The sequence below is a fragment of the Musca domestica genome, unplaced genomic scaffold (genome assembly GCF_030504385.1).
Source record: "Musca domestica strain aabys unplaced genomic scaffold, Musca_domestica.polishedcontigs.V.1.1 2, whole genome shotgun sequence".
Classification (NCBI taxonomy): domain Eukaryota; kingdom Metazoa; phylum Arthropoda; class Insecta; order Diptera; family Muscidae; genus Musca; species Musca domestica.
Genome location: NW_026712249.1, coordinates 29,426,630 through 29,445,149, shown reverse-complemented (window position 1 = coordinate 29,445,149; position 18,520 = coordinate 29,426,630). Strand labels below are relative to the sequence as shown.

General features: G+C 38.0%; 4 protein-coding genes across 4 annotated transcripts; all 4 read right to left on the bottom strand.

Annotated features, from left to right (window-relative positions):
* Positions 1-579: 579 nt before the first annotated feature.
* LOC105261681 (uncharacterized) lies at positions 580-2,352 on the bottom strand. Its single transcript, XM_011293287.1, has one exon. It carries the CDS (start codon positions 2,350-2,352, stop codon positions 580-582), a length of 1,773 nt encoding a protein of 590 aa, XP_011291589.1.
* A 3,426-nt stretch (positions 2,353-5,778) lies between these two features.
* LOC105261680 (uncharacterized) lies at positions 5,779-7,653 on the bottom strand. The gene has a single exon (XM_011293286.3). The coding sequence runs from the start codon at positions 7,580-7,582 to the stop codon at positions 5,822-5,824; it is 1,761 nt and encodes a 586-aa protein (XP_011291588.1). The 5' UTR covers positions 7,583-7,653; the 3' UTR covers positions 5,779-5,821.
* Positions 7,654-10,613: 2,960 nt separating this feature from the next.
* Positions 10,614-12,382, bottom strand: LOC101899856 (uncharacterized). The gene is made up of 2 exons (XM_011293285.1): positions 11,435-12,382; positions 10,614-11,270 (listed from the first exon to the last, which is right to left on the bottom strand). The coding sequence occupies exons 1-2, from the start codon at positions 12,380-12,382 to the stop codon at positions 10,614-10,616; spliced, it is 1,605 nt and encodes a 534-aa protein (XP_011291587.1).
* A 3,157-nt stretch (positions 12,383-15,539) lies between these two features.
* Positions 15,540-17,771, bottom strand: LOC105261679 (uncharacterized). The gene is made up of 2 exons (XM_011293284.3): positions 17,417-17,771; positions 15,540-17,340 (listed from the first exon to the last, which is right to left on the bottom strand). Exon 2 carries the CDS (start codon positions 17,315-17,317, stop codon positions 15,572-15,574), a length of 1,746 nt encoding a protein of 581 aa, XP_011291586.1. The 5' UTR covers positions 17,318-17,340; positions 17,417-17,771; the 3' UTR covers positions 15,540-15,571.
* Positions 17,772-18,520: the final 749 nt, after the last annotated feature.

Sequence of the window (18,520 nt, the reverse complement as noted above, 5' to 3'; positions counted from 1 at the left end):
TTTCACTATTGGTCACCAAAGAAAAGAAATCTCTATTTCCATTAGATATCAAGAAAATATTTGCATCAAAATTGACAAAAAAAAAAACGCGAAAATATTTCCTTATTTTTTCATTTATACTTCTTCTTCCTTTTTTTCGAGTCGATGCATGAAAGTAACATAAAATTTCATTTTAGACAGAAAGTCTCAAAAGAAGAAATATTCTACACCAAATTTCACTATAAGTCTTAGAACAAACTGTGTATCTAGATACAATGGTTTTTAAGAAAATTACATGACAAATTTAGGTATTAAAAGTGGAGATTTATGTGTTTAACTTTTTTTACATTTTTTAGCACGTTTCCATTTTAAGTCAAAATCTCCCTCAATATTTAATTTTTTTGGGCTAGTGTCAAAGGAAGAAATATTCTAGACCAAATTTCATTATGAGTCCCCGAATAAAAGAAATGTCTAAACTTAATGTGGACCATGGAAATATATCATCAAATTTGTTTCATAAAAATATGAACTTTAAGAAAATATTAAGACAGTTGTGATTGCAATTCAATCCAATGGATAATTTTTTTTTTATTATTTCGCTCATGAAAGTTGTTTCAAAAATTTATTTACATTGCACTCGAATGCCTCATTAAAGCCGGACATATTGATAACGTGCAAATTGAGAATATCCTCATCGTCGTCATCCAGCTCGCAGCTATAATGAAGGGCATTGATGTAGAACAGTTGTTTTAGCTCCTGCAACGAGGTCATGTTAAACATGGATTCATATCTTGAGAGCTCCTCCGGTTGTAGGGATGAGAAATAAATTTCATATGTAGAATATAGAGCCATACTCTCGGACAATATGTCGATATCTGAATTCGGCAATCCTTCCATATAGTAGAGAGGTCCAAAAATATTAGCGGTTAGAATGCTGCCCATTGAACTCACTTTGAAAATGTCATCATAGGCCACATGGTAGAATGGTGGACGCATCGCAGCAAATGGCAAGATTAGGCGATTGGTTTCGGCCTCATATGTGGGTCTGAAATCCCAACTCTGAAGACTGTAAGTTGGAGTTTTGTACAACTTTTCGACACTGGCCGATGGCGTCGTGGCGGCGACTTTCATTTGCGTTTCAAAATAGAATTGTAACATCTTCAAATAAATACCCGGATAATCTTGGAGATCCAATTTCATATTTTCATAATTTGATTTCAAAATTTCCTCCGAATTTTCCAAAGGTAGTTGGCCCACTTGCAGTTTCATTGTTTCCAGTTTCTCAAAGAATTCCAGGGGTACAATGGTCGGCTTGGCAGCCATTTGCAGGGTGGAGTTGACATTTCTGATAAGATTTTCAAACATTTGATCCAATCTGGGAATTTCCTGCAGCACTTCTGGATGCAATTCCTTGTAGATCCAATCAGTGGCCATGGTAAAGATCATTTTGGCCTGGGTCATACATTCATTGGCATTGCCAGGGATATCGACCTCTTCCAAATAGAGTAGAAAACGTACTTCCAAATACCGGCAAAGGAATGCTGCATCATAGTCCCTCAGTAGTTTATCCAGATCTTCCAAGCACACAATGTTGTAAATGTTTATCTCCATGTTGTCATCCAAATGATGAGGCTCCATCAAAGTTGTCAGGTATTTTTTAAACCATGCATAAGGCAAATCTTTGAATTTATACAGCCTTTCTTCCGGTTTCTGGACTTCCACTTCATTGTATTTATCTTCAAAATCGTCAATGAGTGACCATAGATCCATGAAATCCATGGTACCCTCAGGCAGTCTGAGGTTCTTTCGCAAATGTTTCATGTTGGATTTTTTGATGTATTTAAAAATAGACTTCGGGCCGTTCCACTGTTCCACCAGGAAATCATTGAAACCATATTTACGGAATATGGCCATGGTAGAGGGCCAATCGAAGACCACATCCTTATTCTCCAAGGGGGTGAGCAGGGCCCACTTCATGTTGTCCTCCTTTTCTATATGGTGCATAAATTCTTTGAGTTTCAATTCTTTGCTCTTGGTGCAGGACTCATAGAAATCCTTAACTATTTTTACATGGTCTGGCATATCGGCCACCGGTGTCTTTTCCAAATATTCAATGATTTCCATATTCGCCTCATAGTTCATCAGCTGTTGTATGGAATCGTAGGTGTCCTTATTCTCCTTATTGCTCTCAATCCATTTGGCGCACACGTAGGGATAGAATTTCGAACAGGGACTCTTGCCTTTGTCCAAATTTTCCATCAAATGGCGATAGTAGTTTTGATTAAGGATTTTGGGATCTTCGGTTGCATTGGCTCTGGCCACTACTACACACAGAAAAAACGCCACCACAGCTAGGTGGAAAAATAATTTCATTTTTTTTTGTGTGCCCCGACGCGATTTACTGGAAGATGCCTTTGCGAAAATTAAATAAAAACTAATGTTGGAAATTATGAAATACCCATTATTTATTTGAAATCCCGACGAGTCTTGCAGTGGTATCAGCAGACTATATATGTGCAGATTTATTCCTAGGCATATCGCTTATGTGAGGTTAAAGTTCATGAATAAAGTTTTGCTTTTAAAATTTTATTTTTTTATGGGCCAAATTCGGTTATCTGACGTTTGTCAGGGTCATTATTTCTTGGATGCATATGTACGTTAATGTTCGATACAATGACATTTTTATACCCTCAGGCGTATTTGATATGGTCAAAACGTGCCTTTTCGAAATAACGGTTAAAACGGATTGGTCCAAAGAGACCTGGAGTCTACTCTTTGGACCAAATCCGTTTTAAGACATTTGGAATCGATCTAGCAATGTCCGTCCGTCCTGGCTGGTGCGCACGATAACTCTCGAATGGAGTATCCGATTTGATCCAAACTTTGTACATCGTAATATTATAGTCAAACTTAGATCCAGTTCGGAGATGGACAGTATCGGTCAACTCTTTCTGGTATCTCCCTCACATAATGTCAAAATTTTCAAACAAAATATTTTACTGCACAGAGAGAGAGAGAGAGAGGAAAGATAATCCAATTTTGTTCCAATTTTGCAAATCCTAATATTTGTATCAATGCTAGGTCAGGCGCTAAAATGGACAATATGGGTTCAGTCCATAAGGTACCTCCCCCCTTTAGGGTCAACATTTTGAATAATTATAAATTTTTATAACATATGATCTACGTGTCCGATTGTCTTCAAAGTTCACACACCTGGTGTTAAGATGGAAGATATCGGTCCACTCCTTCTTGTACCTCCCCCCACCCCACAAAAGGTCAAAATGCTCAAAAAATATATTTTCTGCACAGAAAGTCAAGCGATAATCCGATTTTGCTCCAACCTTGCAAATCCTAATACCTGTGTCAGTTCTAGGTCAGATGCGAAAATGGACAATATCGAACAACTCCATTAATGACCTCCCCCCACTCAGGGTCAACATTTTGAATATTTACAACCCACATACAATGTGATCTAAAAGTCCAATTGTCTTCAAAATTTCACACATCCCAATATTATTGTTAAGCCGAGGTCTGGTGTTACAAAATCTGGTGTTATGATATGAATATATCGGTACACTCCTTCAGGTAAATTTATGATATTAATATAACAAAGTGACAGATTTGGACTATATCGACTACTTGCTGTACTTTAAGTGGAAATATGCGTGAGATAGCAGATATAGCGGACCGAAGTATTCCATTTTAATACTTTATCTGATGCAGATAAAAATATTGAAAAAAAAAAAAATACCAGAAAACCGAACATTATTCTGATGCCACGGTCGATTAAGTGAAGAGTGATCATCGGCCGCATAGAAAAAATTTCCTCAGGTCCCTGAGGAGACTTTTTCCGCATAGAAAAAATGTCCTCAGGTCCCTGAGGAGACTTTTTCCGCATAGAAAAAATGTCCTCAGGTCCCTGAGGAGACTTTTTCCGCATAGAAAAAATGTCCTCAGGTCCCTGAGGAGACTTTTTCCGCATAGAAAAAATGTCCTCAGGTCCCTGAGGAGACTTTTTCCGCATAGAAAAAATGTCCTCAGGTCCCTGAGGAGACTTTTTCCGCATAGAAAAAATGTCCTCAGGTCCCAGAGGAGACTTTTTCCGCATAGAAAAAATTTCCTCAGGTCCCTGAGGAGACTTTTTCCGCATAGAAAAAATTTCCTCAGGTCCCTGAGGCGACTTTTTCCGCATAGAAAAAATTTCATCAGGTCCCTGAGGCGACTTTTTCCGCATAGAAAAAATTTCATCAGGTCCCTGAGGAGACTTTTTCCGCATAGAAAAAATTTCCTCAGGTCCCTGAGGAGACTTCTTCCGCATAGAAAAAATTTCCTCAGGTCCCTGAGGAGACTTCTTCCGCATAGAAAAAATTTCCTCAGGTCCCTGAGGAGACCTTTTCCGCATAGAAAAAATGTCCTCAGGCCCCTGAGGAGGAGACTTTTTCCGTCTATGGCCGTCCGTCTATACGTCTGTGGAAATAACTCTAGCTTCCTAACGAAATGAAGTAGGTTGGTAAAATTTTAATTAAATGTATATTATGTCTGCAGGACTTTTGTCATTGAAAATGGGCCATGTAGGTCCACGTTTTGGTATAGCCCCCATATATTGGTACCTCCCGATCTTCGGTATTTTGATGATTTTAGAGACCTTATTCACCGGAATTGTTTCGAATTGGGTATTTGAAGTTCGTAATGGATATTACAGCCTAAGACAGAAAATTGTCTGTGCAGGTCCACGTCTTCGTATAACCCCCATATAACGCTAGCTCCCGACATTCGATATTTTAATGATTTTAGCGACATTTTTCACCGGATTTTTTTCAAAAATTGTATTTTATGTTTGTAATGGATACTTCACCCTATGACAGAAAATTGTCTGAGCAGGTCCACGTCTTCGTATATCCCCCATATAATCGTACCTCCCGATATTCGGTATTTTGATGATTTTAGCGACATTATTTAGCGGAATTGTTTGAAATTTGGTATTTGAAGTTCGAATTGAATACTACAAACTAAGACAGAAAATTGTCTGTGCAGGTCTACATCTTCGTATAGCCTCCATATAATGGTACCTTCCGATATTCGGTACTTTTTTGATTTTAGCGACATTATTCACCGGAATTGTTTCAAATTTGGTATTTGAAGTTCGAAATGGATACTACAACCTGAGACAGAAAATTGTCTGTTCAGGTCCACGTCTTCGTATAGCCGCCATATAACGGTACCTCCCGATATTAGGTATTTTGATGATTTTGGCGACATTATTCACCGATTTTTTTAAGTTTCGCATTTGAATATGATGTGATGGCTTATGACAAAAATTACCGATGCAGGTCCGTGTAGTCGTATAGACCCTAATGTAACAGCTACATTCGGCATTTTTAAGATTTTAACAGAATTTTTAACGAATTTTCTTGGTTTTGAGAATAGACAAATTCGATCCAAACGATGGAGGGTATTCAAAGTTCAATCAGGTCGAACTTACAGCTTTTTTATTTATTTATTTCTTTTTTAATTATTATTTTTCTCAAATAAAAATGTCCCCGACAAATTTAATGAAAATCGATTCCGAATTGGATATGCCTCCCCTGTATCCTTTCCCTCTGAAACTAAACTATAACTGCTCTAAAGCCAGATGTTGGTGGGTGGTATGATCTACTTCAAATAAATTCATTTGTTACGGGAGTTCTACTTAATATGCATAGTGGTATAGGGTATCATATAGTCAGCCCCGCCCGACTTTTGACTTTTCCTTAGTGGTTTCTTTAAACTTCAGAATGTTTTTTTCAAATTTTTCCATTTTTTTTTACTTTTTCATCATTTCAATTTTATTTTCTCATCGGTATTACGTCATCTTTTTCAAAAATTTATTCAATTTACAATCGAATGCATCATTGAACGCCGGCAAATTGATAATATTAAAACTGACCCGATCTTCATCGGCGTAATCCTCTTCGCACTGATAATGAATGCCATTGATGTAGAACAATTGCTTCAACTGCTGCAGCGATGTCGTGTTGAACATGCCCTCATATCTCTTGATCTCATCCGGCTGCAGCGATGAGAAGTAGATTTCAAATGGCGAATATAAACTAATGAAATCGACTAAATTGTCGATATCGGCGGGATTGGCGGGATCATCTAGGTCATAGAGAGGTTTGAAAATTCCTTCCGCCATAATGCTACCCAAACCGCTGGCTTTGAAAATGTCCTCATAGGCCAGATGATATAGTGGCGGACGCAATAGGCCCAATGGCAGGATCAGCAGATTTATATTATCAAAATATTGCATTCTAAAGGTCCAGGTAAAAATGCGATAAGTTGGAGTTTGATAGAATTTCTCCAGGTGACCCTTGGCATTGTTCATTTGCATGGCAGCGGTTAGTTTTAGTAGCTGCATATAATTGCCATAAAAATCGTTGGCATCTAATTTGGCGTCTTTATAGAGTGTGTTTAAAAATTCCGTCATATTTGGCAGAGGGAAATTACCCACATAGAGTTTCATGGTTTCCAGTTTGCCGAAGAATTCCTGGGGCACAACATCGCCCTTGGCACCCTGCAGACTGGCATTGACATTTTTGATAATATTGTTAAACATTTGTTGGATTTTGGGAATTTCCTTCTTCAATTCGGGATGCAGCTGTTCATAGATCCATTCAACCTGCATGTCCAAAATATTCGCCGTCATGGCCATACATATATTGGCCTTGCCCAGATCTTGGGCCTGTTGCAAATACATGAGGAAATGTAACTCCAAATAACGGCAAAGGAAGGCGTCATCGTATTCCTTTACTAGCCTATCCAGATCTTCCATGCAGACCACATTATTAATAGCTAAGAGCTTATCCTCGTCCACATGTTGGGGCTTCACCAGGAGGGACAAATATTTCCTTAACCATGTATATGGCAAGTCCTTGAATTTATATTTCTTTTCTTCCGGCTCAGCCACTTGAATTTCACCAAATTTCTGTTCAAACTCTTCAATGGTCTTCCATAGATCCATAAAATCCATGGCACCGGAAGGTAGAGCTATACGCTCCTTGAAACTTTCCATTTGTGATTCGGTGATATATTCAAAACTCTCCTTGGCTTTGCTCCATAGTTCCACCAGGAAATCATTGAAACCATATTTACGAAATATGGCCATGGTAGAGGGCCAATCGAAGACAACATCCTTATCCTCGAGTGGTGTGAGCAGGGCCCATTTCATATTTTCCTCCCTCTCCAGCCAGTGCATAAATTCCAAAGGATTATAATCCTTGCCCTGGGCACAGGACATGTAGAAGTCCTTTACCAATTTGACATGATCTGGCATGCCTGAAACATCGCTGTTTTCCAAATATTCTATTATTTCCACATTCGCTTCATGGTACATCATTTTACCCACGGAGTTATAATCATCCTTATTCTCCTTATGATTCTCAGGCCATTTGGAGCAGACGTATTCATAGAATTCCGAACAAGGGCTATAGTTTTGATGTAAATTATCCATTAAATGGTGATAGTGGTTTTGATTAACAGCAGTGGCATCTTCATCCTTTGTGGAGCAGCTGGCCAGGCCAAAGGACAGCACCACCAAAAATAGATGGGCAAGGAGAATTTTCATTTTTTTTTTGTAGAATTCTCTGATTTTTTGCTGCACTGGACCACACTTCTCTTCGAAATTCAAATATAGACTAATTTTTGATTAGCCAACTATTCAATATTTATATGAAATTTTTCAATACTGCTGCTGGTGTTCCAAAACGTTTTTTATTTGTATTTTTATTATTCGCCCGGCATATCTGCCTGTGGAGGGTTAAAGTTTATATTAAATTTGTTGATTATTATTTGTTATTTTTTTTTCTAAATTTGCAAAACGTTTGCCGAAAAATCTAAGAAAAAACATGTTCTGTTATCTCACGTTTTTTTGGGTACTGCAAATTCGAAGCATTTGCATTATTTCCGATACCGTGAAACAACAAAAAAGAAAGAAGCAATATTTTCGGCCAAGGCAAACTTTCAATACCCTCCACAATTTGGAATGGATTTGCAAATTTTCCAAAAAAAAAAAACAGCAAAGAAAGTCCTAAAGTCGGGCTGGGCCGACTTTATGATACCCTACACCACTTTGCTGATTCAGTAGAGCCCCGCATGACAATTAAAAGTTTTTATGGGAGAATTCAATCATACACGCTATGATTTAAATTTCAAAGGACTAAATATGCCGAAGCATTTGTATCTTTTAAATTCGGACTTGTATTGCCTGTTTGGTGCAGAATTAATTTGAAATCGGATAAAGATATATATGGGAGCTATATCCAAGTCGGAACCGATTTCGATGAAATTTGGCAAAGATATTTCTGAGCTGCATTTGATATATTTCCCCAAATATTGTTGTTACAAAGTGCATGTTACGGCTGCGGAGGACAAAAATAACAAATCGGATGAACAATATATATGGAAGCTATAGCTATATCTGAACCGATCTTCACCAAATTTGACATACAAGCTTCTAGACTCAATTCGGTCGTAAGTGTCAAATTTCATCCCATTTGGGCAAACATTAGACATTTGGTGCACAATAAAAGGTAAATCGGACGAAGTTATATATGGCAGCTATATCCAAATCTGAACCGATCTCGATAAAATTTAGCAAATGTATTTCCGAGCTGTATTTGATATGTTTCCCCAAATATTGTTGTTACAGAGTGCATATTACGGCGGCGGTGGACAAAACTAACAAATCGGATGAACAATATATATGGGAGCTATAGCTATATCTGAACCGATTTCGATAAAATTTGGCATACTTATTTTCAGGCCTAATTTGGTTGTATGTGCAAAATTCCATACTATTCGGGCTGATATTACACGTTTGGTGCACAATAATATGCAAATCGGACGAAGATATATATGGGAGCTATATCTAAATTTTGACCGATAATCTCCAATTTCAATAGGGTTCGTCCTTGGGCCAAACAAATGATTTGTGCAAAATTTCATTTGGATCGGGCAATAAATGCGACCTGTACTTTGTTTACAAAAATACATGGACAGACGGGCGGACGGACGGACGGACATGCATAAATCGACTCAGAATGTGATGCTATGCAGATCATCAAAAGGAACTATGGGTCTATCTCGTTTCCTTTTGCCTGTTACAAACAAATGCACAAAGACATAATACCCTGACCACCTTTTGGTGTAGGGTATAAAAACAGTAAGGAAAATTCAAAAGTTGGGCGGGGCCGACGATATGATACCCTACACCACTGTGCATATTTAGTAGAGGTCCCGTAACAAAAAAATGTATTTGAAGTAGATCATGCCACCTATCAACATTTGGCTTTGGAGCAGTTATAGTTTGGTTTCAGAGGGACCTACTATATGGGAGGTATATCCAATTCTCAATCGATTTTCACTAAATTTGTCGAAGACAATTTAATCTATTTATACCAAATAACATTGCTATAGAGTGCATGATACCATTTCGAGAAGGATTATATTATAACAAGTAAAAAAGCTGTGAGTTCGGCCGGGCCGAACTTTTAATACACTCCATCATTTGGCAAAAAATTTGGCAGTTTCCAAAAAAAAAAAAAAAATAATAATAAAATCCGTTAAAAATTCTATTACAATCTTAAAAATACCGAATGCCTATACGATGACGTGGACCTGCATAGGCAACTTTTGTCATAAGTTATTACAATATTTAAATACGAAACTTGAAAAAAAATCTGTTTATAATGTAGCTAAAATCATCAAAATACCGGGGGTACTGTTATATGGGGGCTATACGAACACGTGGTCCTGCACAGACAATTTGCTGGCATGAGATGAAGTATCTATTACGAACTTCACATGCGAAATTTGGAACGATTCCGTTAAATAATGTCGCTAAAATCATCCAAATACCGAATATCGGGGAGTAACGTTATATTGGGGCTATACGGAGACGTGGACCAGCACAGACAATTTTCTGTCTTAGGCTGTAGTATCCAGTTTGAACTTCAAATACCAAATTTGAAACAATTCCGCTAAATAATGTCGCTAAAATCGTCAAAATACCGCATATCGGGAGGTACTGTTATATGGGGGCTATACGAAGATGTGCACCTAAATGGCCCATTTTCAATACCAAAAGTCCTGCAGACATAATATACATTTGAGTAAAATTTTATCAATCTAATTCATTTCGTTCGAAAGCTAGAGTGATTTTCACAGACGGATAGACGGACGGACAGAAATTTATGCTGATCAAGAATACATATACTTTGTGGAGTCTAAAATGTATATTTCGAGGTGTTGCAAACGAAATGACAGACTTAATATACCCTCCATAAATAAATTATCATCGATAAGGTAGATCCATCAACGTTATACTTAGAGTGCTCTATACAGGTGGCGCCCAATATATGAGTTACTCATTTCATTCATTCACATCCTCGCAAATAAATACAATTCCCCATAACTTTATTCCACATTTTTCCGCCTGACCAAGGTTTTTATTGATGCTGGCTAAAAACTGTTAATTGCATGCAGTTTTTCCAGTAAATATGGGTCCAGTTAAAGAAAATACAAATACCACTTCTCCACCACCCCACCCACCCATTCAAACTTTAAACAATTAAAACCAACAACCGATTTTATTTCGATTAGGCAATTTCCTTTAAAAATTTATTCAATTTACAATCAAATGCCTCATTGAAATCGTTCAATTTGCCAACAATCAAATTGACACGATCCGTATCTTCGTAATCCGATGCACAGAGATAGTGAACGGCATTGATGTAGAACAATTGTTTCAATTCCAGCTGGGATGTTATATTGAAAAGCGATTGATATTTTTCGATTCGATTCGATTTGCTATTCAATGATGAAAAATAAATCTGAAATGGCGATTGAAGACTTGTGATATCGGCCAAATTGTATACGTCGGAAGATTTCACGCCATGCATAAGGTGTAGAGGATCAAATATTTTCGAGGCGATAAAACTACCCAAGGCACTGTGCTTAAATATATCCTCATAGGCCAGATGATATAGCGGTGGTCGCAACACAGCCAGGGGTATGATTAGATGATTCAATTTGGCATTATATTGGGTTCCAAAATCCCATGCTTCCACTTTATACGTGGGACTATTATAGAATATATCCTTACTGCCATGGGCAAGGTACACTTCGAGCTCAAAATGAAAATTCAATAGCTTCAAATAATTGCCATAATAATCTTGGGGATTCAATGTGAGATTTCCATAGATTATTTCCAGGTATTTTGTGGCATTTTCGGAATTCAAATAGCCCACTTGGAGCTGCATGGTTTGGAGAATTTGAAAAAATTCTTGGGGTATAATGTCCAAGGCCTTGGCCTTTTGCAGGGTTGAGTTGACATTTGCGATAATATTTTGAAACATGTGTTGGAGTTTGGAATTTCTGGCATCAACTCTGGATGTAATTCTTGGTAGATCCATTCAGCGGGCAAGTTGAGCAGAGTAGTGGCCATGCTCAGGCATTCATTTGGCTTGCCAAGTATACCGGCCTTTTCCAAATAGAGTAGAAAACGTACCTCCAAATAGCGGCAAAGAAATACATTGTCATACTGCTTTAACAGTTTATCCAAACTTTTCAGACTTTCAATATTATCGAACGTAAATTTTGTGTTGGCCTTCAAACCTGGAGGCTCCACCATGGCCGACAGATATTTCTTCAACCAGGGATAGGGTATATCCTTAAATTTATATTCCTTCTTCTCCTCTTCATCCACTGACATTGTACCGAATTTATCCTCAAACTCATCCAGGTCCTTCCATAGATCCAAAAAATCCATTGCCCCCTGAGGCAGTGGGATGGTTTCTTTAAATTGTTCCATATCCGATTCTTTTATGTACTCGAAACGTTCCCTGGATGTGGTCCATTGTTCCACCAGTAGATCATTTAACCCGTATTTACGAAAAACGGCCTTTGTGGAGGGCCAATCGAAAACAACATCCTTATCCTCTAGAGGTGTGAGCAGGGCCCATTTCATATTTTCCTCTTTTTCCAACCGATGCATAAACTCCAAAGGCTTATAATCCTTACCTTCCACACAGGACACATAGAAATCCTTAATTAATTTCACCTGATCAGACATATTTGATACGGTGGAGGTTTCCAGATACTCCTTAATTTCCATATTAATTTCATGGAATAACATCCCACCAACCGAGTCATAATTATACTTATCCTCCTTGTGATTATCAGGCCATTTGTTACACACATACGGATAGAATTGGGAGCAGGGGCTATAGCTTTTATCCAAATTGTCCATTAAATGCTGATAGTAGTTTTGATTAAGGGTACTCGGATCATCATCCTCTTTTCTTAGGCAGGTGGTCCTTCCCAAGAAAAATGCCACCAAAAGTAGGTGAAAATATATTTTCCACATTCTGTGTTTTTTGCTACGCCTAAGTCGATTCCCTTTCGACTTTTTCGAAGTGCAATTACAAACTCTTAGCAAAAACAATAAAATATTAGACTTTTATAGGAAATTGATTACAATTTGATGACTTTCAGATTATTTGCATTTCGCCTGTGAAAGGTTAGAGGTTTTTTTTTCCAGATTACAAATTAGCTAATCACCCCTATTAGGCAATTTCGCGTTATCTCACGTTTTAGGTCAGTAAATGCAAAGCAAAGCATTGTAGAACATCTGCCTCCATTTGTCTAGGTTCTATTTAGACAAAACGTGTTATCAATACAAACAAATCCTAAAAATTAGCTGTTATCAGCTAAGTGAAGAACTTCAATACAAACTATGTTAGGTAAAACCTAAAGTAGCGACATGATGGGGTTCCAACTTGATAAAATTTTACTCAATTGTGGCAGCTATTGCCAGGGGGTTCTCAACACTCCCACCATCAGCCCGAGGGGTCAAGAAATCAAAATAGGAAATAAACAACAAGTAAAACAAGCTGTAAATTCGGCCGGGCCGAACTTTGTATACCCTCCACCATTTGGTACAAATTTGGCAATTTTCAAAAAAAAAAAAAATAAATAAATAATAAATAAAATCCGTTAAAAAATCCTGTTAAAAATCTTAAAAATACTGAACGTAGCCGTATATTAGGGTCTATACGACTACGTGGACCTGCATAGGCAACTTTTGTCACAAGCTATTACAATATTCAAATGCGAAACCTGAAAAAAAATATGTTTATAATGTAGCTAAAATCATAAAAATACCGAATATAGGGAGGTACCATGGAGGTTATAAAACGTGGAACGGCACAGACAATTTTCTGTCTTAGGCTGTAGTATCCATTTCGAACTGCAAGTACCAAATTTGAAATAGTTCCGGAAAATAATGTCGCTAGAATTATCAAAATACCGAATATCGGAGGGTACGGTATATGGGGGCTATACGAAGATGTGGACCTGCACAGATAATTTTCTGTCATAGGCTGTAGCATCCATTACGAACTTCAAATACCAAATTTTAGATAGTTCCGGTAAATAATGTCGCTAAAATCATCAAAATACCGAATATCGGGAGGTACCGCTTTATAGGGCTATACAAAAACGTGGACCTACACATACAATGTTTCGCCAACGTAGCTAGAACCTATTATGATCAACAAATACCAATTCTCAGACAAATCCGTGAAAAAATGTGACAAAAAACCATCAAAATACCGAATATCAGGGTGTACCGTTTTATGGGGGCTATACGAAGATGTGTCCCTACATGGCCCATTTTCAATACCAAAAGTCCCGCAGACATAGTACACATTTGAGTAAATGTTTATCAACTTAGTTCATTTCGTTCGGAAGCTAGAGTGATTTCACAGTCTTGATGGAGTGCATCGATATTGTCCTTGACCTTGCACTGTTGCAAATATTAGGATTTGCGAAGTTGGGGCAAAATCGTATCATCCTTTCTCTTTCTGTGCAGAATATATATTTTTTTAAAATGTCGAGCTTTTGTTGGGGAGGTACCAGAAGGAGTGGATTGATATTTTCCATCTCCGAACTCGATCTAAGTTTGATAAAAATATTACGATGTACCAAGTTTGGACCAAATCGTATACTCCCTTCGAGAGTTATCGTGTGCATCATCCAGCTAGACAGACAGACGGACGGACGGATATCACTAGATCGACTCCAAATGTTCTGAAACGGGTTTGGTCCAAAGAGATATAGGGTCTAAAACTGTTATTTCGACTAGGCCGTGTCAAATGATATATACCCTTTGTAGCCATATGACTGAGGGTATAAAAAGTTATTCGCGATGGAATTCAAGCGTGTTAGTGTGATTTCTTTATATTTGGCTGGAAAATCACAAGTGGCTATCGTTAGAGCACTCCAGCACTTAAATGTGAATAGATCTTTGGTGTCGCGTACCATCGCTCATTACCGTGATACTGATACTGGTAGCATAGCCTGACGTCAAGGAAGTGGACGAAAAGTAAAGAAGCGATATGATCCAAACCCACGTCGCAGTGGCCGACGAGTTGAAATGGCTCGTGAGCTGAACATATCGCAATATTCCATTCGGCAAATATTGAAAAATGAGCTCGGGGTAATGCCATTGAAATTCCAAAAAGTGCAAGAACTTACACCGCAACTGAAAAAATAGACTCTAAAGAGTTGCTTCGCTTGGCCGAAAGTAGGTGGGGAACTGCCGAAGTTGGTTTGGTTTGGTTCTCCGATGAGAAAACATTCGTTGTCCAGCAATTTGTAAACAAACAAAATGATCGTGTTTACTTGCCAAAGAGGTCAGCTGAAAATGTGCATCTTCGCGGTGCGGTTGGCCACCAGAACTCAAGCGCCGACCATGGTGATGGTGTGGTGGTGCGCCGCCATAACAGCCGATGGTCGCTCTCCGCTCGCATTGATCGACCGTGGCATCAGAATAAATGCCGAATATTATGGCGAAAATATTCTGGAGGGTGTATTAAAGCCTTGGGCATGCAAATATTTTGGCCGCAGACCTTGGACATTCCAACAGGACTCAGAATTACCGCACTCAGCACGCGCACCCAAGAATGGTTACAAAATGACGGCCCTCACTTCATTTCCAGCTCACAATGGCCACCAAAATCTCCGGATACCAATCCGTTGCAGTATTGTGTCTGAAATATTTTGGAAAGCAAGCTCGGCACTAAAAAATACCAAAGTGTCGATCACCTCAAGCAAGCTCTTCGCTGGGATTGGGCCTAAATACTGCAGAGCAACATTCGGGCAGCGTGTGACAGTTTCATTGGCCGTTTAAGGGCCATAATTCGTTCCAAAAAATGACCAATTCGATCAAATCTAAACTTATTTTTAAAGTTGATGCTATTTCCGACATTTGTTGCTTTCATTCAATGAAATTTAAAAAAATATATAAAAATTATGGCTTTTGACTTTGTTGCAGTTTTTTTTATCTCACCTTGTATATACTTTGTGGGGTCTAAAATGTATATTTCGAGGTTCGAAATGACAAACATAATATACCCTTCATACTATGGTGGAGGGCATTAAAATCGGAAGGCAAAAGACAGAAGTTTCGACACCGACATCTCACCTTTGGCCATAAATAAATAAATCCAATATTTCTCTTCCAAAAATTTAATTTTTTTTCTCAAAACTTTTTTCAAAACATTTTTAAAAATCTATCCATTTTACAATCAAAAGTTTCCGCAAATTCCGACAGATGACTGACAACAAATGCAACATAGCTACCATTGCTCGACAACCATCCGGATTTGTAGTGAAGCGCATTCAAAAAGAACATTTTTTTGACGTCTTGCAATGAGCTTAAACCGAACACTGTTTGATATCGGCTGATCTCTTCGGACGTTAAAGATGAGAAGAAAATTTCGTATGATGCATGCAGACCTATAACTCCGGCGAAATTTTCTGTTTCATGTTCATTGTAACCTGGCAGCGTGCCAAGAGATTTAAACGCATCACTGGCCATGATGGTGCCCAACGAACTACACTTGATAATCTCCTCAAAGGCCCCATGGTAGATGGGTGGCCTCAAGAGCATTAAAGGCACAATTAAAACGTTCACACCAGGATAATGCTGCGTGTGAATTTCCTTGTCATATTCATGGACTGGATTCTTAATGAAGAACTCCTTATTTACCTGTAAGTCTATGGCCTCATAGCTTTGGCAGGTCTTTTCCAGTTCGAAGAAGAATTGCAATAATTTCAAATAATTGCCATAATAATTTTTCGGATCGAATTCTAAATCGGTATAGTAGTTTTCCAACAGATCCTTGGCATTTTCTTGTGGCAAATTACCCACCTTTAGCTGGAGGTTTTTCAATTTCACATAGAATTCTTGGGGTATCAGATCAAACTTATCCATGCGCATGTATTTCTCCAGATGTTGAATTATTTTTTCAAACATTTCATGAATTCTGGATATTTCAGCTAATAACTCAGGGTGTAATTCGGCATAGATCCATTCATGGGCAAAGGGCATTAGACTTTTGGCTGTGGTCATACATTCATTGGGTGTCGATGTCTTGTGGAGCATTTCTAAATGGTATATAAATCTTACTTCCAAATAGCGGGATAGAAATACGCCATCCAACTCGGACAGGATATTATCTAAAGCCTCCACATAGGCAGTATCATCGATGACAAACTCAATATTCGAAGTGGTGAGGTTTTCAGATTCCATTAGGAAACTTAGATATTTTTTCAACCATGGATATGGTAGATTATTGTATTCAAACACCTCCATCTGCTGCTCAACATCGATGTCATTTATTTTGTCCTCAAATTTATCAATACTCTCCCATAATACCATAAAACCTGTGGTACCCTGGGGTAGGGGTATTTTATTATTGTAATCATCCAGACTATAGGCATTTAGGGCATTAAATATATCATCGAAGGGCTTTTTTAAATAAATCCTCCGCTTATTGGCATTTTGATAGCTAAACTCGGATTTAATGAGGACATCATTGAGACCATATTTACGAAATCTAGCCAAAATTGTAGGCCAATCGAAGCCAATCTCTTCCAACCTATCGTTGGGTGTCAGTAAGGCCCATTTCATATTCTCCTGCTTCTCCATTTGTTGCATGTATTTGCGGGCCAAAAATTCCTGATCTTCACCACAAGATTCATAGAAATCCGCAAAGAGTCTCACAAATCTAGGCATCGTTTCAGGTGATGCGTTTTCCAAATATTCCCTTATTTCCATGTTTGCCTCATAGTTCAACATTTCCGCAACATTTTTATAGTTATCAAGATTTTCTTCATGATTTTCGGACCACCTCATGCTGGCGTAGTAATGAAAATCGACGTAGAGTCTAAAGTTTGGACTGAGAAAATCCATTAAAATTCGTCGTTGATTTTCATTCAGGTCCTTGGCATTCATGGCTACTATATCCCTGGTGCTACCTGTCAACAACAAGAATATTGTAAAGAGTTATTTTTTTCTGTCTTACTTACATACAGTTTTCCCACTTCTACTAACCTTCCGTTTTCAGATGACAATCGAAACTAAAAATTGATAAAAAAAATGATTCCGCAACTTCGTTATAAATTGTTCAAACTTAATTCAACTGATTACACGGATCAGTGTTGGCAACTTTTGTTTTGTCGAAATGCAGTTCACAAAAAAGCGCGTCCGATTAAGCGAACAGTGAAGCAGATATCAAGAAAAGGAATCACAGTACAGCACTGGCACAACACATCAATGAGAGCACAACAGCAGACTTGAAATATGTCCCGATATAGGACAAATAGGACAGGTTAAAAAGCAGGAAGTTCGACCAGGCCGAATTTTAAATACCCTCCACCATTTGGAACGAATTTGGAAATTTTCAAAAAATAAAATCCTTAAAAAAATTCTGTTAAAATTTTAAAAATACCGAATATAGCTATTATATTGGCATCTATACGACGTGGACCTACACAGACATTGTTTGTCATAGGCCATTACCATATTCAAATTGGGTAACTTGAAATAAACGGTGAATAATGTAGCTAAAATCACCAAAATATCGTATATAGGGAGGTACCGTTATATCGGAGCTATACGAAGACCTGGACCTACATAGACAACTCGCTGTCACAGGCTGTAGCATCCATTACGAACTTGAAATACGACATCTCAAACAATTTCGACGAGTATTGTACATAAAATCGTCAAAATACCGAATATAGGAAGGTACTGATATATGGGGTCTATACGAAGACCTGGACCTGCATAGATAATTTTCTGTCACAGATTGTAGTTCCAATTACGAACTCTAAATACGTAATTTTAAACTACTCCGGCAAATAATGACGTCAATTCATCAAAATACCGAAAATTGGGAGGTATATGGAGCCTATACGAAGACGTGGACCTGCACATACAATTTTCTGTCATAGTCGGTAGAATCCATTAGGAACTTCAAATACCAAATTTGAAACAATTCCGGTGAATAATGTCGCTAAAATCATCAAAATACCGAATATCGGGATGTACAGTTATATGGGGGGCTATATGAAAACGTAGACCTACATGGCCCATTTACGAACTTTACCTTCCTACTGGCAAAATAAACGTGTGCCTTCTATCTCAATTCGTTCG